Genomic DNA, 23,631 nt, shown 5'->3' with positions numbered 1-23,631 from the left:
TACATGACAAATTTAAGACTTTTTCTTCTGTTGTTTCCTCACTCTTCAAACTAAGTGAAACCACTGATGACAGCATTACCTGTTTTTAATCCGCTGGGGGTGGGGCTACAGTCCTGAGCAAATATAGTCAGATGCTGTATCTCAAACAGTTAACTTTGGATCCCATAAAAAGTAGCCTAACCTGGATATGGACATCAAGTAGACCCATCTGCGCCTTCTTGTGGTTGTGTCATATGTATGTATGTAATGCATGTAAAATGTACCGTTATAAGGGCTTATCACCATGGTAACTGGAAATTGTGAACCTACCCAAGTGCTTATAATGACTAAACCTAGGCATGAGTGCACATTTTTTTCCACTGATTAACCCAAATCAATCTGCAAATGCAACACAAATGGTTAGTTTCAGCCAAGACTTTTAAAGAAATGTAAGTGGACAACACGGATACCAGTCATTATGAAGGAAAGGATGTATGGCTTTGTAATACAAAAGTACATAATAAACTGATTGACTGATATACAGTATACAGTATATACAGTGGTATATAGTGGTATATATTATATTCAGTGGTGCATTCACAGAAAGAGGCAGCCACCTGAACGGGCCAAAGTGAAAATCATTAACTGCTGACAAGCTGCGTTCCAAATGACAAGCTGTTCTGCATTGTTCTGCTGTTCTGCTTACCCTGGGGCGCACTCAACTCTACAGAAAAACAGCCAACAACTCTGGAGCTGCTGGAGACAGACAAGCTCATAGAGGAGAGAAAGTAGTGCGATGAATGTTGTGTGTGTGTAGAGTTGTAACAAAAAGACAGAGTGAAAAGAAAATGAGACAGCAGAGGGGAGACATTGAAAAGAAGAAGGGTGTCGCAGCCATTCTTTAACCATATTAGGAATGGATGTTTGCGAGGGTGAAGGCGAGAAGGATATGGAGGAAATGAGGAGAGAAGGAGAGGTGTCAATGAGCCAGCTTTTACTCTCACCACATTTACTGCAGCAGAGGACAGCTGCATGTTCAAGGACTGAAGTATCAGCTGCTACACCCCCCACCCCCCACTCTCTTGCACACAGAATTGGTTTACTAGGGTACTGGGATACAATGGCCTACTGGTATTGATCATAATTAGGTTTTCATAGACCCCCTTCTTTATCATCTTTTCAGTCAATTTAGGTGTCTGCAGGAGCTGGACTACTTCAGTGTTTTAGCACATCTCCAGGGAAAACATTTAAAGATGAAGGGGGGAGGGCAATAGTATTGATGAAGTGACCTAAATGAAGCCTGTGCAGACTGCGCGTTTATCCGCTGGACTGTACGTACTTTGGTCCTGCTGTAACGCAGGGATCAATTACAGCATACAGTTGTAAGAAATTGTCTTTAATAATTTAATAGCTGGGATAAAACTGCCATGGGTGTAGCTGCTGACAGTAAAACTGTCTGAATTAATGATGACTGTTTTATTGATATGAAGTATACAAACTGAGTCAAGCTTTGGGAAATTTTGGCCAATTTTTGGACGGGCCAAACTTTAAAAGGATAAACATATCCAGGAAGAGACTGTCCAAATCTTTTTACTTTGACACCCAGGTGTCTTACTTTGTCTTACCAACGTATCAGTTAACCAGGAAAATCTATTTACCAAGCGCCAGCTACAATTCTTAAGTATTTCGTAACATCGCCTCTGTGCGTAAGTGCGCACTGCACCGCTCTCTGGATGTCTTCATCCCGCTCACCCACCCGCCCTATCTGCCCGGTGCCTCCTTCCACATACTCACATCCAAAATAACGGAGATGCCTCGCCGAGGTTCAGGTGCGAAGAACTGCTCCTGAGCCACGGCCACCTCCTCCTTGGTGGAGGCGTACTCCCGGCTGGAGATGTTCTTGTTGTCGCTCATTTTGGTGACGATCCAGCGGACGAGCCCGTCGATTCCACCGGGCTGAGCGCCGCTGTTTCCGGACTGCGCTGCCGTCGCGGACTCGCTGTCCTGACCGGCTACGGGTTTCGGCTGCTCGCGGCTTTCTTGGGCACGAAGTTTGACTTGTTCTTTGTTAAGCAGTTTGTGGACTCCGTCCCTACAGTAGCGCGCTGCCTGCTCACACATCCTTTTGCTGCGGAGCGCTCATGCTGCGCTCTATGGGGGAGAGAGAGTAGCCCCACCCTCCGTCCCCATCCTCCCCTCTTACATCACCCATCCCAAAACACACCCACACATCCTACACAGCCCCAGTAATTACCTGGCAAATGTTTTTTTCTTTAAATATTCATAAGTAGACTGTCATTTACAAGTCTTAGTGACACTTGTGAAGTAGAATGTATTCCATTGCATATTTCCATACACTTCTGTAAAGGTTTTACCTTATCAAGCATTTGTGCTGTAGAAAAAAGCTGCTGGCATCTCTGAACTAAAGCCATCTGAATCAAGCTGAGTTGTGAAACAAGTGATTACATTAATTTCTGTCCTCTCTCTGCTTTAAAGTCTGTCATATTCCCTTTTTCTTCTGTTAAACAGCCACAGCAGGAGGTGTGAACCACTGCTCTGCATCCCAAAGGGAGGATCAGAGGATTTTTCTCATGGAGTAAAAAGAAGTGTTTCCTGATCTGTCACTCCAGCTCCTCATTAGAGCTTTGTGTGTGCGTGTGTATGGGTGAGTGTGTTGTGACAGATCTAACCTTTGGTAATGAGCGACTCCCCCAGCTCTGCCCTTTGCGCAGAGTAGCTAGTCTTTCCTGCAATGTGCTGTGTGTCTAACAGCACAGGATAGGTTTGGACAAATTAACTACTGGTGGAAAGTTGACACACAACGCACAGGTTGTAAGGATGACTAAGGCAGAAAAGGCAGGTTAAATTATGTATCCTGGCCTCATCACTGGAGTGGGTCAGAACACTTGACATGAATGCCCCCATGTGGAAATAAGTGCAATGACAGGCCAAGGTCGGCTTTTCTCTGCAGGATTATTTAGATAATTATTAAATATTAAACAACACCTTTGTATTAAGTCATTCTTCAAAATATAAGGCAACCGAGGCTTGCATTTTTGGCTTTAACATCAAGCTTTAATGTGTGGCTATAGGGCAAAAATAAATTAAAAAGTATGTGACAATGTACTCTGTGCGACCCTCTATGTGTCCATGTGTCTTTAAGATGACTCCGGGCGGTATCCCTTCAGGTAAAAGACCCATGAGCAAGGTTTTTTGTGGCCCTCAAAGCGCTGGCTGAAGACAGTCATGCTGCCAAACCATGGGCCTGGGGATCCTGGAGGAGCGTTGAAGGACACCAGGATGTTCTGGGTTTTCTTGGAGGGCATGCTGTCCACCCCCTTGACGGTGAAACTGGGATTGTCAACCTAGTAAGACAAAAAGAGAATGATAGGAGTATAAAAGCAGATGGGCCAGGCTGTGTAAGACATGGCCCTGTTCAAAAGTTAGAACCCAAATGTTAAGATCTACTACAATCACATGCTTTTTTATTATGTTTTTACATAAAATCATAGAAGTAAAAACATTGTGAAAGACTGATAAAGTCAGAGGAAACAATTATTGAATCATGGAGGGTACTTAGGGAGTGGTAACTTTTGAACAAGACTGTATTTATCGTTTTCATTTTCAGCTATTCTTTTCTGAAATAACTTTTTTTCACATATTGGCTCTGGCTCTTTACCTGATAAGAGAAAGCTGTGGTCTGCAGGAACACATTCTTAAAGGGGATCATGATGTTGCGACCTGATTTGATGACGAACGGACCCTGAGCTTTGGGAGGGACGCAGACCCCGTGTAAGGGAAAGACATATTCACCACCAGTTCCTGAGGATAGGTTGAGCTGGCCTCTCACTTCTCCCAGTTGATGAGACTCAAAACAAACCTCCACGCTGGCCTCTGACCCCGCCTGGAAACCAGGGGGGACAGTAACACTCTTGTCCACAATGAAATCTGGACAGTCAGTCTGGAACAGAGAGATATAACAGGTCAGCAAGTAATCACTGCAGTCAATGGAGCAGGAAGACATTAGGAGAATGCATTGAAAATAGAGAAATAACCAGATTCTTGTCTTTTTTTCCAGTTGTTTGAGTCAAGTGAGAGTAATAGCACTGGTTGTCTAGCTGAAAATCTGCTGGTGTAGTCACTGTCACTCCTTTCAGGCAAACCAGGCAAAAGTGTGTCCACTCTGTGTTTTTATTGTCTACATAATTGTTAGCTTTTTTATTTACCTTACAGGAGTACTCGGCTTTGACACGAGTGTAGTTCATGAACTTGGCGAGGACGGAGTGGCTGCTACCCAAAGACGTGTTGAAATGGACTGTTTTCTCTGGCGGTGGTGGCAGAGCTTTTAAAATTAGGTCGTAGCGAAAGTAACCCAGGTCGCTACTGAACAGAGTCAGCTGTGTTGTAGACTCGCCCTCTCGTAGTGGCTGGTACTCAAAGCTTAAAACACACTGAAGAGAGGACACACATTGATCACAATCAGTGTCAGTCTGTCTGTGGACATATTATATCAGTGTGATATGAAATCCACCTTGGACTGTCCTGGCACGATGTGCTGGGCTGGGGCACTGATGTCAGGGCATTTGCATTCAGTTGTGAGGCAAACAGATGCAGCCAAGGGGTTCTCCACCTGCACGCCGGCGGAGGCCGTCCGGCGAACAGCCGTCACCAGTTCAATTGTGGACAGGACTCCCGGAGACGTGGCTTTGAAGTTGACAAGGTAAAACAGGTACTCACCTGTCGCCTCATTACAAAAAGTCACCTGAAGAACAGTGAGGATGAGGTTTAGTAATGTGTCCATGTTCAGTCACAGACACATGTAGTGTGTGAGCAAACCTTAATGTTATAGTGCCCCTCTTTGTATGTGAAGAAAGACAACTTGTAGTCCCTCTTGTCTTGAGCAGGGACCTCAATGAACTCCACACCACTGATGGATACTGAGGCATCTACTTTCTCAGGTTTCACTGTCTCTATCAGCACACGGAACCTGAGAACACAGGCACAATCCTGACTTTACAAGGACTTATATAGTACCACATTTTTGTTTACACTAAATTATAAAGGGACTGTTGTACATTTAGGAAGTGATGATTGTGTGTTTTACCGCTGCTGCCTGGACAACCAGTTGTGTACAGGGAGCAGCGATGAGTGGTGGCTTTTGGCAGGCAGCTCATGCACAATGGTGTCCTCTGCCTTGGGAGGATCAGCAGTTCCCTGCATGGAGTACAGGATGCCTATCCCATCAGGGAAGGAGAAAAAGACTGATCCCTAAGGGAATGAAGAGAAGAAATATACCACACATCGGGTATTAACCATTATAATAATAATAAGCTTAATTAGGAAGTTTGTGAACTTTCTAGAATTTTCCTGTCCTGTAAGTAGAATAAGGAGAACAAAAATATTTCATTTTGCCATTTATTTAATCAAGAAAAAATGATCCATTGGCAAAAGACTATGAACCTTTGCTTTTAGTATCCTTCTGGTTCAGAAGGTTCAGCAAAACAGGCCCAAACCATGACACTACCAACCACCATGTCTAACAGATGTGATAGGTTCATATGCTAGAATGCAGTGTCATTGGGCCAAATAATAATTTGAGCCAAATAATTTTTACTACTACTACATCATTTTTACCCTGGGTAACCTCACAGTGTATTACATGACTTGTTTTGGTGATCTTTGTGGACAGACCACTCCTGTGGAGGGTAACAATGGACTTGATTGTTGATTCCATTCATACAGTCTGTCTGTCTGTCTGTGGATCTGTGGAGTACAATCTCCTTAGAGATGGTTGTGTGACCTTTTCCAGCCTGATGAGCAGCAACAAACGTTTGTATGAAGTTCTCAGAAATGTCCTTTGATTATGCATTTGTACGCTTCAACAAACATGTGTTGCGAAGATCAGACTGGATTCTAATTTGCCAATCCTTGAGGTTTGTACACTCTTGCTACTTTACACATATGTCATATTGGATACTGGCAAAATGAAATATTACTTTCACTTGTTTTTGTGTTTTTTGTTACTGCCAGGACTGAAAATCAACTGATGTTTTGGGTTGTATTGGGGGGGGGTTCACAAACTTCCAGGCATAAATGGCTTTCAGCGTGATCACTCCTTTACCTGGTGTTTCTTTCCCTCAGCAGTCATGGTCAGTGGTCGGTAGGTAACGTCATATGTGTTTTTTTGGTTGGGCTCAAAGGTCACAAAGAGTGCAGCACTCCACTGTTCGCCCTCAATGACAGGTCTGATGGTGCAGCGCCGGCTTGTGGGGTTGAGCACAAACAGGGTCTGTGTGTGACAGCTGCGCACATCACAAGCGAAATTCACCACCTGGAGACACAAGTAAGAATTTTACAACAAATAAAATAAAGGCATGATGTTATAACATAATCTCGTTCAGTAGATGTCAGAGATAAGCATGAGATATGTGCTTTTATAATAAAATGATTAGTTTGAAATCAGCATGACATGGCAGATTTTCTCCGGTACTCAGCTAAATGAAACAGAAAATTTACAGATAAATCTGTTAATGTAGCTTGCTGTTCCAAATGAGCCAAATGACTGTCTGAAACTATCGGCCTTTAAGCATTTCAGGCCAGCTTTTAGGTTTTATGCACGCTGGAAAGGCCTCAAAAATCTGTTTTTAATGTAATATGGTGATATATTAGCTGGGAAGGTCTTACGTCTGAAGGCAAACCTCCATAATTGCCTAATTACCTTCACTCCTTGTGCTTTGTGTGTGTAGTGAAACATCAGAACACTTTCTGCACTTTAAATGAAATGACACATAAAATTATTTTGTGTTGGTAATAACCACTCACGCACACAAGATACATGATGTATTCTCTGAAGAAATCACTTAAAAAAACACTAAAATGTACGCTGCAAATTTTTGATGTCTAACCTCTTTGCCTGTTGAGGCTGTGATGCAGGAGCCTGTGACAGTCAGTGTTATGGGTGAGGAGGAGCCCACCACAAAGCAAGACAGGTTCTCGTATCTTGTGTCATTACTGAGTTCCACAGGGGCAAAAGTCACTTCACAGGGAATATCCACGCCGGGGCCAATGTACCCATCAACTGGTGTGATGGACACCTCTGCAGGAAAGGCCTCTGTGTTCCAGTGGAACCTGGTGTTAAGGTGCAAGGATAAATGTAAGCCATACATGATCGTAGAGACAAGCTGAAAAGCATTGGATGACACACTATAATCCTCACCGTGCACCAAGATCACCAGTGTTCATCATGACAATCTTCTTCCTGATCTGGCAGCGCTGGACTACAGCTCCAAAAGACAAGTAGTTCTGATCCAGCAGGACCTGCACATCCTAAAAATGGAGAAGGTGTTTAACTGGCCAGTGTCTATTATCAGAATTCTAACAATCAGAACATTGGTTTTATATATATAATTTAAAAATGTTGACAGGACATGCACATCTCTGTCTACCTGGCAGCTGCCCTGGATGGTCAGCAGGGGGTGTAGGAAGCCTGCAAAGTCTGCCTGCAGCTCAGCAGTGAAGGGAGGAAGGTGCTGACGAGGCGAGAACTGGAGCTCAACAGTACACAACCCGCCGTTAGATTTCAGTTTCAGCTCACCAGCTGGACTGAGAGACAGATCCTGAAGGAGGTATCAAGTGTTGTTTAGTGTTGGTGGTGTTATGGAGGACATAAAATTACAAAACATATATAAAATCAGTGCAGAAAATTTTTTAATTTATTTTATTTAACATTATTTATATTAACATCTTTCATCAATATCTAGGGTTGTGCGTGTGTTTGTTTTCCCCACCTTTAAGTCCTGTGGTATATCTGTGTTGAGCATCAGGGTGAAAGCAAGGTCTACACTGCTGCGGTTGACTAGAACCACCCGTTTTTTCACCTTCTGTCCCACAGTCAGAGATACCAGCCTCAGTTTCCTCTCCCGTGGATCCTCCACTTCCAGCTGACACAACAAACAAATCAAATTTTAAAGTTGTCAGTTTACAGTGGTGTTGATGTGGTTTTATCAGTATCAGATTGTACAATTTCTCACTTTTATCCCAACACCTTGTCCCAGTATGTCAACTTGTTTTTGGAAACAGTTGTTTAAGATGAAGGGGAGCTCTTCGTGGTATTGACATGCCTCACGAGGATAGAAGGTGATCGGTAGCTCCATCACAGCACCAGGGGACAAAACACCTGGCTGAAAGTCCATCTCCAGGTACTCAGTGTTCTTAAACTGCGAATGGATGCTGAGGAGAGGGAAGCAGACCATATGATATATTTTATTTTTAATTTGACCCACAGATAAAGAGAAACAAACTGACACATACCTGATATCCATTTTGCCTTTGTTGCTGATTGCAAGCGTCTGGGATGCCGGCACCATGCCAGGAAAGTACAGGAGGCGCTTGCCAAAGTTGAACTTGGTGAAGGAGAATTCAAGGGTGGGTGCTACAGCCCTGCCTTTAAGGGCAAAGGTAAATGTTGGGCCATGCTTTACCTGATGAGAAGGAGCAACAAAGAGAGAGAAATACCCACTTGCCAGTTAGAGCCTTGGACTCTCAACACTAAATTTCTACAGTAACCCAGAAAGCACAAAAAAAGAGTATTAGTTTATTTGTGATGCTGATAAACAAGGGCTGAAAATAATAATTGTGATATGCAACTTTGCCACAAGAGGCCACTCAATTTTATCATCCCTTTAAAGGTAGGGTAGGAGATTTTGAAAACTCAGTGAGTCAGCCAGATTTTGAAAGTAAACACACGCCCCTTTCCCTCGGCGCCATGCCTCCCAACCAGTCTGGGACTTCGGCCATCATGCACGTACCTCTCTGGTGCACGCAGAGCAGGAAGACAGTGACAACCAGCCAATACTCCGTGCAGGTGCGCCTCGTAGGATTGGCTGATGTTTTTAGCATTTTATAGCTTCCACAGATGATTAATATTCTTCGTTTTAAAGCAAAACGGCTTTATCGGATTGTAAAGAGAAGTTCTCTTTACAATCCGATAGCAACCAATTAGTTCAGCAGTTTAACAAAAAGTGCATCAGAATGAAATCTCCTACCCTACCTTTAAGATGATTATGTAACAGAAGCTTCCTTACCCTGATAATTAGTCTGACGTCCTGAAGGCTGCAAGTGCTCTTGGGACAAAAGAACAGAGACGACTGCAGCTGCTTCCCAACCATGACCATAGCAACGTTTTGTGGCTTCACCTCTAAATGTTGCAGTACCTCTGGTGGACCAGTTAGGTCAAAGGTCACCTCCAGATTAAATCTTGCCAGGTTGGACACCAGAAAACTAAAGGTGGATTGCTCTAAAACTCCAACCTAAACAAACACAAACGTTAATGTGACAGTCAGACAAGTGTCCATGTAAAGGGGTGTGATTGTGTGTCTGTAAAGTGCGCTGACCTTTCCAAAGTCCAGAGAATCTTGGTGGTTAGGGATGATCTCTTTGAGGCCTCCTTTAGGGTTTTCAACTTGAACAGAAACGTTCATGGCAAAACAATCAGCCTTAACAGTCAGAGTGAGTGACACTGACTTCCTCTTCACCCTCAGAACCAGTCTAAAACTCACATGTCCCTCCGAGGATGGTGTGTAGGACACAGACAGTGGCAACCTGCACCCCAGAGATTACAACAACTGATAGATCCACCCGCTTTCTGTGACTAGGTACTATATGCTGTAAACTGCCTCGTTTAACTGTGTTAAGTGTAGTTTTATTACCTGTCATTGGGAGCCACCGTGCCAGTCATGGGCTGCACAACAAGGCTCGACTGCTGGTCTTCACAGACAAGAGATGACGGCAGCACGACGTAGTGAAAAGGCTCCTCTTCTCTGTTTACAAGATTGACTGTCTGCTCCACTTTACGACCTACACACACACAAATACACACACAATTGTCTGTGCTGCTTGCTTACATGAGTGCATGAGTGGAATAAACCATTCCAATTTTGCTTCACTTCCTCATTTACATAAGAATAAAATCATACTATAAGTTATGTTGTTCAGGAGAGAGGGTAAATTGAACTCTCAGTTGTAAAGAACGACTCCTTTATATGAATAAATGGTGACACTTTCAACAGTTTCATTATCTATTGCAAAACTATGTTTCACATTTCAGCCATGGAGCTAAAAATAGGAAAGCTGTGTTGTAAGTCCCAGAGTACTTGTTTTATTTTAACGAAGTGAATTGTATTTTTTAATCTGTGCTATTAAGCAGCAGTACCTAATGCTTACATGATATAGTTGTTGAATAATATGTACACTCCTAAAAATAAAGGGAACACTTATAGAACACAATGTAACTCTAAGTCAGTCACACTTATGTGAAATCAGCCTGTCCAGTTAGGAAGCAACACTGATTGTGAATCAATTTTAGTTGCTGTTGTGCAAACGGAACAGACAACAGGTGGAAATGAGAGGCAATTATTAAGTCAACCCCTATAAAGGAGAGGTTCTGCAGGTGCAGACCACAGTCTCTGTTCTCATCTTTTCTGCCTGATGTTTGATCACTTTTGCATTTTGTCAGTGCTCTCAGCCCTAGAGGTAGCATGAGGCGGTGTCTACAACCCACACAAGTTGCTCAGGTAATGCAGCTCATCCAGGATGGCACATCAATGACAGCTGTAGCAAGAAGGTTTGCTGTGTCTGTCAGCACAGTGTCCAGAGCATGGAGGAGATACCAGGAGACAGGCCAGTACACCAGGGCCGTAGGAGGTGTTAGGTGAAAGATTTTATTTTGCATGATGTTATTATGTTGTGTGGGTCCACATATCTAGAAGTGTGTCCCTAACATGAAGTTTTCATTTCTGTATGCATATTACTGTAATGTGTTTTATGAGTACTTATGTGTTAAGTTTTACAGAAGATCAAAGGAAGACAGGTATACTGAATGTATTGAGAAGTGTGTAATTTCCCTACTTCTCATAGACTTTTGTAATTCATTTCCTCTGTTAGCTGTTGTCTGCTCTTTGGAGACAGCTCTGGTTGATATCAAGCTAAGGTTGTAAATCCAGATCTTGATTGAAAGAATGTGTTCATCTCCATGACCCCATTTTACGACCCACCCTTCCTGTGAGTTTGTCTTCCTGGTCACCTCCAGATCTGACCCACAGCCTACGAGATTTTAGGACATAAAGTGAACTTACATGGGGAAGAGGTGTAAGCTTTTATGGGGCGTCATAAAGTCACTTGTATGGGACAGTGATCATTCTCGTGGAGAACTTATCTTCAACTTAGGTTTACGATTGACAAAATGGGACCCCCTGCTATTTCCTTTCTGTTTTCTCCTGACTCTCAGGTTTAACCATTACCAAATAAGGTAAACTAAATATCAGTTGACCTGACCCCATTGGTGTAGAGTTAGGGAAGGACATGATTTTATGGGATCTCAAGATAGGATAAAAGGTGTTTCCAAAAGAATGGCATGTTGTTCTCTGGCTGTGAGGCCAGGCAACCACAGAGATCTCTGTTTGTGTGACTCAGAATTTGCTTCTTTACTGTTAGAATAAATTGTAATTTTGAGACCAGATATTGTCAACTTCTTCTTAATCAAAGAACTGGGGAAGATGAACGAAAGGATCCAGAAGATTTACTTTCCATAACAGAGGGCAACAACCTAGCAGCAGGACCGCTACCTCCTCCTTTGTACAAGGAGGAGCAGGAGGAGCACTGCCAGAGCCCTGCAACATAACCTCCAGCAGGCCACTAATATGCATGTTTCTGCTCAACCTGTCAGAAACAGACTCCATGAGAGTGGTATGAGGGCCCGACGTCCACAATTGGAGCTTGTTCTTACAGCCTAACAATGTGGAATTTCCACTTAAAGTGGATCAGCCAGTGATGCGATTTTGCATTTTTATTTTGGGTATGGTATATCAAAAACTCTGAATTTTGGTCACATGACCACTGGTCACAGGTAGGTCAGTCATGGCTAGTTATGCTGAAACATGCATACTAATAATAAAAATGTTTATTTACAGAATCTTAATTGTAAGGGGATTATTTCTAGAGTAACTGCAAGTGAGATAAAGAATAAAGTGACTAGGATGAAGTGACTCCATTTTTGGTTATATTACTAACAGAACTGTATGCATGGTGCATGCAAGTACAATCAAATGATCAAATCAAATCAAATCAAATGATTTGGTGTCCTTCCTCCTTAAAAAGCTTGCATATCAAACCCACAAGTCGTTTGTAGGCTTAGTCTTAACCATAGACATACCATTGTGTATAATAAGTGGTATGTCTCTGTATCACATACCAAGAAGCAGTTCTCCAAAGTCTAGGTGAGGTCTTTCGAGGTAGACATGCGGTTCTCTGCTGGTGCCCACAAACAGGAAGCAAATGGACAGTGACAGAGACTCAATCACAAAGCTCCAGAACGACTCCACCGTATCAATCTGCTCAGCTGTGTATTCAAAACACATCTGCAGGCAAAATGAAAAGTAACAGGGGGAGAAGAGTGGGAATAAAGTGACTATTGTGTGTAGGAAACTGAAGAAAAGAAGAAAACGTTTTTAGGATATTATTGTTCTCACTTCTACTTTCTTCCCAGGTTGGATGGTACCAGATGGGGTGAGACAGCAGAACTGGCTGCTTTCTCTGTCTTCACAAATCCATTTGAATGAGTAGAGTTTACTGGTTGGGTTCAGCACAGTGAAACACCTGCAGAGCAAATCAAGAATACAAAGAATTAGGGCTAATAGTGATGGAGCTAAAAAGCTCATCCTCTCTCTGTTCTTTACCTTGTTGATGGAGCCGAGACGCCAATGCCATTGAACTCCAAAACTCTAGTGTTTGGATCCAGAGGGGCTCTGAATTTAAGGCTGCGGCGGCCCCCACTGATGTAATCTGAGTCCTTCAAGTCAAAGTGACAATGAGGTAACAGACAGCGGCCACACGTCAAAATACATGGGGCCTGATAGCCATCCAGCAGGTTTGGGATACTGGAGGAGAGAATATGTAAACATTTAAACAAACCCAGAAATCAGATTTACATGCCATCATCAGGAAAAATGGCTTTAACCTGGCAGTCTGAACATAGGCAGATTTAACAATATTAGTATGTCACTTTTACCTGCAGCACAGCCTGCCCTGAAACTGGGCCACTTCCAGCGGTGAAAAGCGAACGCTGAAGCTCTGTGTGGCACCTGGGTTTATGACCCCTAAGTTGGGCTCAACACTGAAAGAAGGCAGCTCAAGGTTTCCTGCCAGAAGATTCATCACACTGGCCAGAGCAGTGGTAGGACGGGCTACAGTTAGCGTTCCTGCTGACTTGCTGCTAGGTCGGGAGGTGGAGGTCCCATCTGTTATAAACAACACATCTTTTAAAGTACATGGAAAGAATGAGCTAAATATACATAAATGTTTCTGTTGTTTCTTTGGTTACCGTGGACAGTATTGCTGATTGGATCCATTAGAACGCTCCAGGAGAATTCCACTTTCACATTGCCTTTATTCACTATATTCACACTGTGTGCACACACAGACACAAACAATTGTCTATGTAAGATCACTTACATAGACAACTCACAAATCTAAAGATTTTTAGAGTGCAAACCATTGTCTTGATGGCCAGGTGAGTAAAAAGTGTGACTTACTGATGCAGCCTGCTTTGGTATAGCATGGTATCTTTGAAGTGGATGGTGTCAGTATCACAGCTGAACTTCACATAGTCACAAACTCCACTGACACGCAACTCCAACTCCCACTGAGAGCCCTCAACCACAGTGCAAGGGGGCTCTGGGTCTGTCTTTATCACCTTCAGGCACACACACATGAATGAACAGTTCCTTTCACAGTGCATCATCCTCTTTAACATGACCTGTACCTTATTCTGCACAAGCTGTTGCAATCCTTCTGAATCCAGCTTTGAAGAACTCAGCCATTGTACTGTCCTCTTCCGGTCATCCCAGTCTGCCACTTGATCGGACGGCTGCTGGAACTCCACCACACAAATCTTACACTTCATTGACTTGCTGGTGAGAGTCACAGGCTGAGTGGAGGTGAAGGTGACAGTCACCTCCTTAGAACAACCAGCATGAAGGTGCCCCACCTGTATAAGAAAAAATACAGTCACACTTTCCCACAAAACGTCTGATCTAATGACCACCAAAATATGCAACCTACAGCCTACTGAGGTCTTTTTTAAAGATTACATTTGTCTCCACCCCGGATGCTTCTGGATGCACAACCAGGAGCATTTAGAGAATGTTATATGCAGTTTAGAGAATGGGTGTATACTATGAGGGACTGTGTATAGGGTGGTCAATGATAAAAACAAGAAATGTAACCACCATTCCTTCCTTTGTTGCTTTACCTTCGGTGAAAAGGCAATGTTGGGTCCACTTGGAGACCACTCAAACTTCACTGCCTGGCTGCTGCTGTGGTTCGCCATGGTAAAGCTCTCTTGGTATGAACAGCCCACATGACAGTCACCAAAATTCAGCACCTCATAATTTCCTGAGTGAGAAATACAGATGAATTACTGCTATTCCTTTCCATTCCTATCACTCCCATTCCTGACCTTTTCCTCAGTACCTTCATTTTCCTCATCCTCAATTTCCTGTGATGACCTGCTGATGTTTAGAAGAGAGACAATTTCCTGGTATGCCTCTCCCTTGACTTGTATTGTGGTATTGCTATAATGGTTGCCCTCCACCTGCAGTGAAATCTTTGCGTTGACTCTCAGGGGTTTGTCAGAACAGAAGCTGACCTCCAACTCCACCTGCTGGTTATCATGCAGCGTTAGGATGGCTCTGTGCACGAACTGATGCTCTGTAAAAGACAGAACGGAACAGGGACATTCTTAGAATATAATAGAATAGAATATACTTTATTAATCCCTTCAGGAAGGTCCCTCAATTCGGGTACCAGCAGCAATACAACAGTCAGAGCAAGAATTAAATAGAATAAAATAGAATATAGCATAATAAAAAAAAAAAGATGAGAGGAATTATATACAAACATTGCACACCAGCATAGCTATTGATACACAGATGAGTTATTGCACATATAAATTATTGCAAGTGTGTGTGTCAGGCGTGTGTGTGTACTCCTTCCTCCTTCTCCTTTATTCTACCCCTCCTGCCAAAAGCAGAGTTTTGAAGTTTGATGGCTCTGGGGATAAAGGAGTCTCTGAGTCTGTTGGTCCTGCTCTTGGGGAAGAGCAGCCTGTTACTGTTTAGGCTCCTCTGAGCACTGATGACAGTGTGCAGAGGATGACTGGCATCGTCCACAATGGCCAGAAGTTTTCTTAGTGTTCTCCTCTCTACCACTGTCACTAGGGCGTCCAGCTTCCTGCCAACCACAGAGCCGGCCCGCCTGATAAGTTTGTCCAGCCTGTAAGCACACCTTTTGTTCATGTTACCCCCCTAGCAGACAAGTGGATGACAACATCAAGTTCACTCGGGAGGACACCAAGGATAACAATCTGGCCTTCTTGGACTGCACAGTACATATTGAGGAGGACAGGAGCCTCAATGTGGAAGTGTACAGGAAACCCACACACACGGACCAGTACCTGTTGTTTGATTCACACCACCCACTGGAACACAAACTGGGAGTCATCAGGACCCTGCAGCACAGAGCACAAACTGTACCAACCAGCTCAGAGGGGAAGAAGAAGGAGCAACACCACATCAGGAAGGCCCTGCAAACATGTGGCTACCCGAAGTGGGCACTCATCAAAGCCACAAAAACAAGACCCCCCAACAACAAGAAGAAGGACAACACCAGGCGGAGAAAGAACATTGCCATTCCATATGTGTCAGGAGTATCAGAGAAACTCCGCAGGATCTTCAACAACCATGACATCCCGGTCCATTTCAAACCCATGACAACACTGAGACAGAAACTGGTTCACCCGAAGGATAAGATTCCCAGGGAGAAACACAGCAATGTGATATATGCAGTCCAGTGCAGTGAGGAATGCTCTGATCTGTACATTGGAGAAACTAAACAACCACTCCACAGAAGAATGGCTCAGCACAGGAGAGCCACCTCCTCAGGACAAGACTCAGCTGTTCACCTCCACCTCAAAGACAAAGGACACTCCTTTGAGGACAACAATGTTCACATTTTAGACAGAGAGGAAAGGTGGTATGAAAGAGGAGTCAAGGAAGCCATCTATGTTAAGCTGGAAAAACCTTCCCTTAACAGAGGTGGTGGCCTCAGACATCATCTTTCTACCACATATAATGCAGTGATTCCATCCATTCCCAGGAAGTTTGCACATACTCACAGTAAGAACAAAGGGCTGTCAACCAGTCCATTGTCATAGTCGTTAGCCAGTCGTTAGACACACCTGGCCCAGTCAGCCAGAACATCACAGGTAAGTATGGAAACATTTAGTGCTATTGTTTTTTCAGTTTTTAAGTTTTTACCCAGACCCACCCACATAGGTCTGTAACCACATATAAACCATGTTTCCCCACCAAACAGTTTAGAACTGATGAAGCTGCTTGGATGAGCAGCGAAACGTCTTCTAGAAAACTCTACAAGTCCAGACGCCTTGCTTCAATCTTCTCTACGTACGATGACCTGGATGACTGAGAATCTTCATCAACACAAAAGGTTCCCAGTCTTTGCAGGAAGTACAGACGGCTCTGTCCCTTCTTGTACAGGTGATCTGTACAGCATGTCCAATCCAGCTTGTTGTCCAGCCACAACCCAAGGTACTTGTAGTTGCCTACAATTTCCACCTTGTCATCCCTGATGGTCACTGGGCGAGGTTGTGGGCTGGACTTCCTGAAGTCAATGACCAGCTCCTTAGTCTTTGAGGAGTTTAAGCTGGAGAAGGTTCATCTGACTCCAGGTAACAAAGTCACTGACTACATTCCTGTACTCATCAAGTCACTGACTACTTTCCTGTACTCATCATCTTTCTTTTCATCATTCTTGAATATATTTCAGTATTCATGTGCACACATACTTGTTTTTAGCTTACCCAAACAGGTTAGGTCCAGCCTGCACTGGAACAGATTATGCCCACCCCAAAAGCTGTCATGTTTTAATTGTTGTTGTATTGAGTATTCCACTGAGTAAACGGAACAATGTGAAAGGGAAGAGAATATCACATATTTACCTGAGGAAGCAGAGCCCTCAAGCTCTGTGGTCTGGATGGAGCTGCATGTGTTGCCAGGAGCAGCTTTAAGTGTGAACACACCATGTTTATCCAGCATGTCAATCTGGACCTAAACATTATAAAAAAAAAACAGTACCGGTTTACCCGGTATTATCTGTGTTATATGGGCATTAACAACATTGAAAAAAAAAAAAACTAATGAAAAACAATGATATGTGGAATTTGATGAGGAATGTTAACTGTCTTCTCTCACCTGTGCTGTAACATTTCCATCATTTTGTAGCACCAGAGGGAGGGTATGTCTACGCCCAACCGATGCCCGTCTAAACTGCAGGACTGGGCTTCCTCCGCTGTCTCTGAGAACTGGACGCACCACACAAACACTGGGCAGTGTGCCCTCTCCCATTAGTTTAAACTCCAGCACCTTGACGTTAGGTGTGGGTGTCATTCTGTGTCCAGTGGTGGAAAGTAACCTGGGCAATAGTCAACAAGACTATTAGCGTACACACGTTATAAAAAATAAACAACAAATCAGCATTCAGCATGGTGCACTTATTTACTTGCTGCTTCCATCCACTGTGGCCTCGAAGACAGCCCTGTAAAGCTGCATTGTCTGAGGAGTGAAGTTGACCACAGCAAAAGCATGTGACTGGCTGGGAATGGACAGAGTTGTTGAGGGCAAATCAAAAACTTCAATGTTCTGCGCCATCTATAAGAAAACACATCATATTCATGACTCAGCTTCTATCTGCAGTCAGTGATAGTCCTGGATCAATTGTGGCTTTAAATACTTTACCTTAGCGCCTCCATATCTGATGGCCATGCTGAGCATGCAGGGGACCTTGCTGTTGTTACTGAGTTTAAATCGAGCCTGAGCAGTTTGCCCCACCAGCACTTTGTTGAAAATAAACTTGTTCTCATCAAGGACAAAAATGCTTTCGGCACTGCAAAACTCCTCAGAGGAGAGCTGGCTGCTGGTGTGACAAAGATGGTGTTCCTCGAAGATGGAGGCTATGTCTGTCAATATGCCTGGGAATGAAGGAAGAAACAAAAAATAGTGAGAGGAATAACGCCGGGTCAAATCTAAAATGTGGTGCCATCAGAGATTTTAGGCCTCTCACCTGGCTTGCACACTTCAGCCAGTAATCTGTATGGTATGCCATCAGGATGATCTGAAGGATTGCGGCCATTAATGTGAATCAGCAAATCTTGGTTCCAAGTACCTAGCTGTTCGGCTACACACTCAACCGTCACTAGCTGCTGACATCCTGGCTGTAGGGTGCCGGTGCATGGAAACACTGAAAAGACCCCCACAGTGAGGCGATTCTGAAAGAGACAGAGATGGTGAAAGAGGAGAGGTAGAGATGACAATCAATTTCTGCCCCTGTGTATTAACACCAGACTGAGGACAGAAAGAAACACTGCTATCAGGTTCACCAGTAGTCTCTCACCTGTGCAATATGCACGTCCTTCTGGACAGACTCTCGTCTTAATTTGGCATTGGCACCAGCTGGTCTCCCTGAAGGATTCTCTTCAGGAACCCTGAGAAAAGAATACAAAGAAAATAAGGGATGCATTTATGATTTTTTGAGCTTTAAACAAACACACAGTCTGAACTTGTCATTTCCAGACACTGGACAGCAGGTCAGTACATGGTGGGAGAGGTCATATGAAGGACAGAAACAGAGTCAGGTCCTGTATGCTTTACAAGAGCAGTCCCAGGCCACACTGCAGTTGATGAAATTAAAGCAACAAATCCACAGCTTTTTTGGTCAATATTAAAACACACACAACAAATATTTCTAGATTCAGTATTAGGCACCACGTGTATATGGTAAATATTTGTGAGTGTGTGTTTTTCTCCTACCCCGGCCTTTTCTCTAACAGTGGGTCTGTGCTCAAGCGGGAGATGGTGAAAGACGTCTCATAGACTCCACTGTTTTCGATGGTAAAGCTCTGGGTTTTCTTGCAGCCATTGACGACTGGACCAAAGTTGATGTCATAAGCTGGTGTGATCTTGTATCTACAGAGGCAACACAATTTGTGTCTCAAATGAACAACAACATGGTAAGTGATATATATATATATATATATCTATATATATATATATATATATATATATATATATATATATATATATATATACTACTTGTATATTACCTGGAGTAAACCGCCTGGACAGAAACCTTGATGTCTAATTTTGCTATAGTTTGTCCTCCATTCCCAATGCTGGGCTCAATCATCTGAAGAAAATCAGGTTAGTTAGTCTAGTTTGTAAATATTCACATAACCCTCCAATGTTGGTGGGTCTTCTTGCTGTATCTTCTTTATTATTACATGGCCATGTCTAATTCACTTTCCCTTGGGCAAATGAGTCAGTGTGGGGGTCATACCACAATCACAAGCAAGGTTAATAGTACCGCAAACTGTTGTTTAGAAAGCCATCTTAATAACCATTCTGACATTATTACATAAATATATATTTTCTTGCTTTAGCGATAATAAAGACCATTGTATTGCTCGGACCTGGCATTGCAGGAAAGGCTGCTCTTTGATTAATAATTCCGTAGTGGGTCTGCAGAGGACATGCACTGTTGTGGATTTCTCTTTGGGCATTAGAGTACCACCTTCAGGGGACACTGTGAACATGGACTGTAGCTTTGGCTGGGTTAGGTCAGTCTGCTGGAGGCTAAACCTTGTGAAGAAAGAAGAAAAACGATGAATAATGGCCAAATGATTATTTTTAAATCATTTCATGGCTCAACTAGAAGTTATAAGAATCTCACTTATAAGCTACTGGGTATTTTCCTCTGTTCTTCAGTTTCAAAGACTGTCCGACCTCTTCGAAGACTCTGACGGTTCCAAAGTCTAGACAGCCACCTGGAGTATATAACAGTTTAGTATATAACAGGCTGCAAACATTCTAACCATTTTTAAAATGTATATATTTTTGCGATGCCAACCATAAACATTAACATTAAGAAGTCCCCCTGTGCCTGAGTTATACTGTCGTCTGTGCTAGTAAAATTGTAATATACAGTATAAAACTTTAGTATGAAGAGCATTAAAAAATACTTAATGATTGTTGTGCCTTTCTGGACATAGAATACAAGAGAAGCACTTTGCTAGCATCAACAATATGCTGAGGTTGGCAGCTTTGATGGTCCAAATGTAAGTTGGTACACTTAAAAGGCTTTGAAGGCCTAAATCATTCTTCCCACAAGCTGTTGTTAGAGTTTGCACCTGGTGTGATATCCAGAGCTATATCGTAGCATTCAGCGGTAACCTGAATGTTTTCAGTGTGCACAACTCCCAGAATCTTCTGTACATCAGACACCTGAAACAAAACACAGCTATATTAGCTCTGAACTTCACCCCTGACTACCTCCATTCAGACTGTATTTTTACCTCCAGACGTATTATCTTCTTGATGTCAAGTGGCCTCCTGGGTTTGAAGTACATGGTCAAACTGGCAGAGGAGTTTGGTAGGATGGTGCCCTGATCCTGTGGCACAATAAAGCAATCACCCAACTCCTCCACACCCTGAAGCCTCCAGGACACGGGCAGAGCTGTCTTATTATGCATAAGTACATTACGGCTCTCTGTCCTAGGGGCAGGTGAAGAAAAAGACTCAATCACTGCAACTGATCGATTCAGTCTATAAAGGGAGTGCTTTGTCACAGTCATACCCTGTTCGGTGCAGCAAAATCTTATCAAAGTTGAAATGCCTGTGCTCCAGCTCCAGCTCTGGTCGAACACCCCAGCAAGATAGGTTGATGATCACAAGCTCAGGATTGTCTTTAATGTGGCAAACTAAACTGTCTGTCATTTGTCCTACTTTCGTTGGGTAGGCCCACACTGTCAGTTCCTAGTGGAGAAACAGAGAGAACAGACGTGAAGTTAGTCGTGCTATCTGTGTGAATTCATCAGGTGGTGTTGCACCTGTTGGTACCTTTTTCTGTCCAGGATCAAGACTCATGGCTGGTGGGTCCAGCAGGTAAGTGGTAGCCTGAGTGTCATGTTGGAAACGGAACTGGACCTCAGCTGCCAGACCAGAGTGGTTATGAATCACCAGCTTCTCTGTGTTCTCTGGGTACTTATTTTCTTTGTATCTAGACAAGTTGGATATGAATCGGTAAATGCAAAAACAAAGGCTGATGCAGGCACATTAAACCACTCACTGGCATCATTCTTACCTGTCTCTGCTCTTGCTACAGAGTAAAGGTCCAAACTCAAAGTATCCAGGTTGGATTATGTAGGTCTTCTGAAGCCCTTCTTTCATTTGTAGTGCCGTCTTACTGAAGGCAAAGAGAGTCCTATGGATTCATATGATATGAAGGTTTAGGAGACAGCAAGTCTACCCACTTTATAGTAAATGTAAGATAGTATAGTTGTGTGTGTAAGAGTACATGATAGAAAATATAACAGAAAGTATGAATTATGTCTCCAATGGACAGAACAGTACACAGCAAATGACAGCAAAAGTCTCTCACATTGCTGACAAAGTAAGGAGTATATATCAATAAAGATAAACACCATAATAATACTATCAGTATTTATCTCAAAAAGGATCCTCCCCTCTCAAGGAAAATCAGTGGCCCTTTCTTTGTATCAAAGTCAAAAAAAGCAGTTGCCCATTCCTAGCCTATAACAGCCTTTCAGCCCCCCTATAACAGTCATTTTACTTTATCAAACAATAGCACTGACTTGTAATCTTTGGAGATGGTAGGATAGGTAGCGATTCCTCTACAGACAAGCTGGTACTGTCTCTGTGTCCCCACTAGCTCAAAGTTGAAGGTCTGCTCAAATGTCCCTTGTGTCTCTGAGTAGAACCAGATCTTCAGAACCACCTCACCGCCGGCTGGTACAACCCAGCGACATGTAGTCAGACTGTGCACAACAAACACACAATTAGCAAAATGACAAAGCAAAACCTCAAGTGTGATTGTGTTTGTGTGTTTTCCCTTGCCTTTGGTTGCGTTTCAGCTCTAAGATTTCTTGGTGTTCGTGGTCAATAGCCGAGGTGGAGGAGGTAGGTAAAGGTGAAGGCAAGCCTGTGTTTTTTGCTTTTGTCTTGTCTGGAGGTCTTTTTCTGCTCCTCTGACTCTCTCTGTTCTTTTTGTCTTTGTCCTTTGGCGCTGTGGTATCTTTAGAGCTAATCTTTCCTCGGCTTTTAGAGGCTGTTGCTACAGCTTTTTCCTTTGGGCAAACACAAATAAGCACAACTGCAGCTAGTACTGTGTGTTATCCAGATTCCAAGACAATGACTTGTTGTGGAAAATGACGTACATTTACCACTGAGGCCCGATCATCCTCCTCTTTATCCTCCTCTTTCTCCTCATCCTGATTGTTCAAGAAGGTGAAACAGGTCTGCTGAATGTTAGCTTGCTCTCTGTGTTTGGGAAAAGTAACGATGGAGAAGGTGGTAGGTGGAGGGATTGGCGGGCCGCTGGGTCCTATCCCTAAATCATCCAACAACTAAGGAGGCCAAAAAAAGAGAAGGAAATAGATTAGAAATATAATCTTGTACCGGTAACAAGTGATAAAATCTGTACCTCATCCAGTGGAGGCAGGGTGCTGCATTTGAGCAACTCCTGTGTGGCACTCTGATGATCTTTCCCTGTCACTTTCAGCACAATGTGAGGGATGATGTCAGGTGAAGACACTATGTCCGTTGCTACTGCCTGACTGGGCAGTGGTGACAGGGTCTTGTTGATCTTTCTGCTCCTCTTGCCGGCAGGGGACTGGGTACAAGGGGTGATGGATAATCATGTTGTTGCGTAAAACAATTCCATTGTTATTACAAATGCAACTCACGCACCTGTTTCTCTGTTGTGGCGTCATCTGGGGCTGATGGGGCTTCCTCACTGGGGAGCGGGACCAGCAACAGGCCTAGAGTCCGGTCCCAGTGGTGTAGGATATGTTCCACCTGAGCCTGACTCTGCTCATAATTACTGAACTTAACCTGCAGTTCATCCACACTGGACTGGATGTGGGAGCAAAACAGGGTCAGTGAAACAGCAAAGAGACTATTATGACAATAATGCAATAATAAAATGGATCTATGAACTGTAAGAAACTCACATTTTCTCCCTCCAGCTTGTCTACAGGTTGAGGAGACATTATATGTATTTTTTTCACTTCCTCCTTTTGGGGCACTGCATAAATAAATCAGTAGTGATCAATCTTGATTTATTCTGTATTAAAAATGAATGAATGTCCTGAAAGAGCTTGATAAGTATTGATAAGTATTCCATTTGGTGTTTGGAAATCTATAAAAGCTTACATTGGGTGTATATATATATATATATATATATATATATATATATATATATATATATATATATATATATATATATAGATAGTTGTATGGATATAGATTAAATAAATACTTACATTTGATGGCAGGGTCATTTAAGTTTTGCTGCTCTTTTGTTTCCACTAAAGAGTCTTGGGTTGAATCGTTGTTGCAGGAAGACATCTGCTGACCATCCTGTGCAATATTTGGCGAGAGAAGAAAAGAATCACAATCACTGTCTGGCACTTTGGGTAGGTAGAAGGGCCCCCTTTTTGGGAGGATT

General features: G+C 43.1%; 2 protein-coding genes across 2 annotated transcripts in view; both read right to left on the bottom strand.

Annotated features, from left to right (window-relative positions):
- The window catches only part of necab2 (N-terminal EF-hand calcium binding protein 2), a 164,666-nt gene extending 162,566 nt beyond the window's left edge, over positions 1–2,100 (bottom strand). The window contains exon 1 of the mRNA XM_028408298.1: positions 1,774–2,100. Coding sequence (XP_028264099.1) covers positions 1,774–2,100 — 327 coding nt within the window. The remainder of the gene's footprint in view (positions 1–1,773) is intronic.
- A 1,037-nt stretch (positions 2,101–3,137) lies between these two features.
- The window catches only part of hydin (HYDIN axonemal central pair apparatus protein), a 65,140-nt gene continuing 44,646 nt past the window's right edge, over positions 3,138–23,631 (bottom strand). The window contains exons 47-93 of the mRNA XM_028408739.1: positions 23,447–23,543; positions 23,135–23,208; positions 22,872–23,036; positions 22,606–22,794; positions 22,349–22,528; positions 22,105–22,249; positions 21,758–21,962; positions 21,247–21,366; positions 21,003–21,162; positions 20,740–20,918; positions 20,459–20,657; positions 20,294–20,387; positions 19,837–19,930; positions 19,577–19,745; positions 19,211–19,293; positions 18,918–19,073; positions 18,502–18,592; positions 18,172–18,376; positions 17,847–18,079; positions 17,611–17,759; positions 17,304–17,499; positions 17,051–17,159; positions 14,506–14,742; positions 14,285–14,427; positions 13,808–14,020; positions 13,566–13,717; positions 13,355–13,437; positions 13,043–13,271; positions 12,711–12,911; positions 12,504–12,630; positions 12,227–12,392; positions 9,687–9,834; positions 9,372–9,579; positions 9,063–9,287; positions 8,290–8,459; positions 8,010–8,208; positions 7,767–7,919; positions 7,425–7,595; positions 7,196–7,305; positions 6,885–7,107; positions 6,101–6,310; positions 5,084–5,247; positions 4,816–4,966; positions 4,511–4,741; positions 4,206–4,430; positions 3,659–3,940; positions 3,138–3,344 (exon numbers count right to left, since the gene is read on the bottom strand). Coding sequence (XP_028264540.1) covers positions 3,138–3,344; positions 3,659–3,940; positions 4,206–4,430; positions 4,511–4,741; positions 4,816–4,966; positions 5,084–5,247; positions 6,101–6,310; positions 6,885–7,107; positions 7,196–7,305; positions 7,425–7,595; positions 7,767–7,919; positions 8,010–8,208; positions 8,290–8,459; positions 9,063–9,287; positions 9,372–9,579; positions 9,687–9,834; positions 12,227–12,392; positions 12,504–12,630; positions 12,711–12,911; positions 13,043–13,271; positions 13,355–13,437; positions 13,566–13,717; positions 13,808–14,020; positions 14,285–14,427; positions 14,506–14,742; positions 17,051–17,159; positions 17,304–17,499; positions 17,611–17,759; positions 17,847–18,079; positions 18,172–18,376; positions 18,502–18,592; positions 18,918–19,073; positions 19,211–19,293; positions 19,577–19,745; positions 19,837–19,930; positions 20,294–20,387; positions 20,459–20,657; positions 20,740–20,918; positions 21,003–21,162; positions 21,247–21,366; positions 21,758–21,962; positions 22,105–22,249; positions 22,349–22,528; positions 22,606–22,794; positions 22,872–23,036; positions 23,135–23,208; positions 23,447–23,543 — 7,920 coding nt within the window. The remainder of the gene's footprint in view (positions 3,345–3,658; positions 3,941–4,205; positions 4,431–4,510; positions 4,742–4,815; positions 4,967–5,083; positions 5,248–6,100; positions 6,311–6,884; positions 7,108–7,195; positions 7,306–7,424; positions 7,596–7,766; positions 7,920–8,009; positions 8,209–8,289; positions 8,460–9,062; positions 9,288–9,371; positions 9,580–9,686; positions 9,835–12,226; positions 12,393–12,503; positions 12,631–12,710; positions 12,912–13,042; positions 13,272–13,354; positions 13,438–13,565; positions 13,718–13,807; positions 14,021–14,284; positions 14,428–14,505; positions 14,743–17,050; positions 17,160–17,303; positions 17,500–17,610; positions 17,760–17,846; positions 18,080–18,171; positions 18,377–18,501; positions 18,593–18,917; positions 19,074–19,210; positions 19,294–19,576; positions 19,746–19,836; positions 19,931–20,293; positions 20,388–20,458; positions 20,658–20,739; positions 20,919–21,002; positions 21,163–21,246; positions 21,367–21,757; positions 21,963–22,104; positions 22,250–22,348; positions 22,529–22,605; positions 22,795–22,871; positions 23,037–23,134; positions 23,209–23,446; positions 23,544–23,631) is intronic.

Source organism: Parambassis ranga, chromosome 6 (genome assembly GCF_900634625.1).
Source record: "Parambassis ranga chromosome 6, fParRan2.1, whole genome shotgun sequence".
Classification (NCBI taxonomy): domain Eukaryota; kingdom Metazoa; phylum Chordata; class Actinopteri; family Ambassidae; genus Parambassis; species Parambassis ranga.
This window is presented reverse-complemented; position numbering and strand designations above follow the sequence as displayed.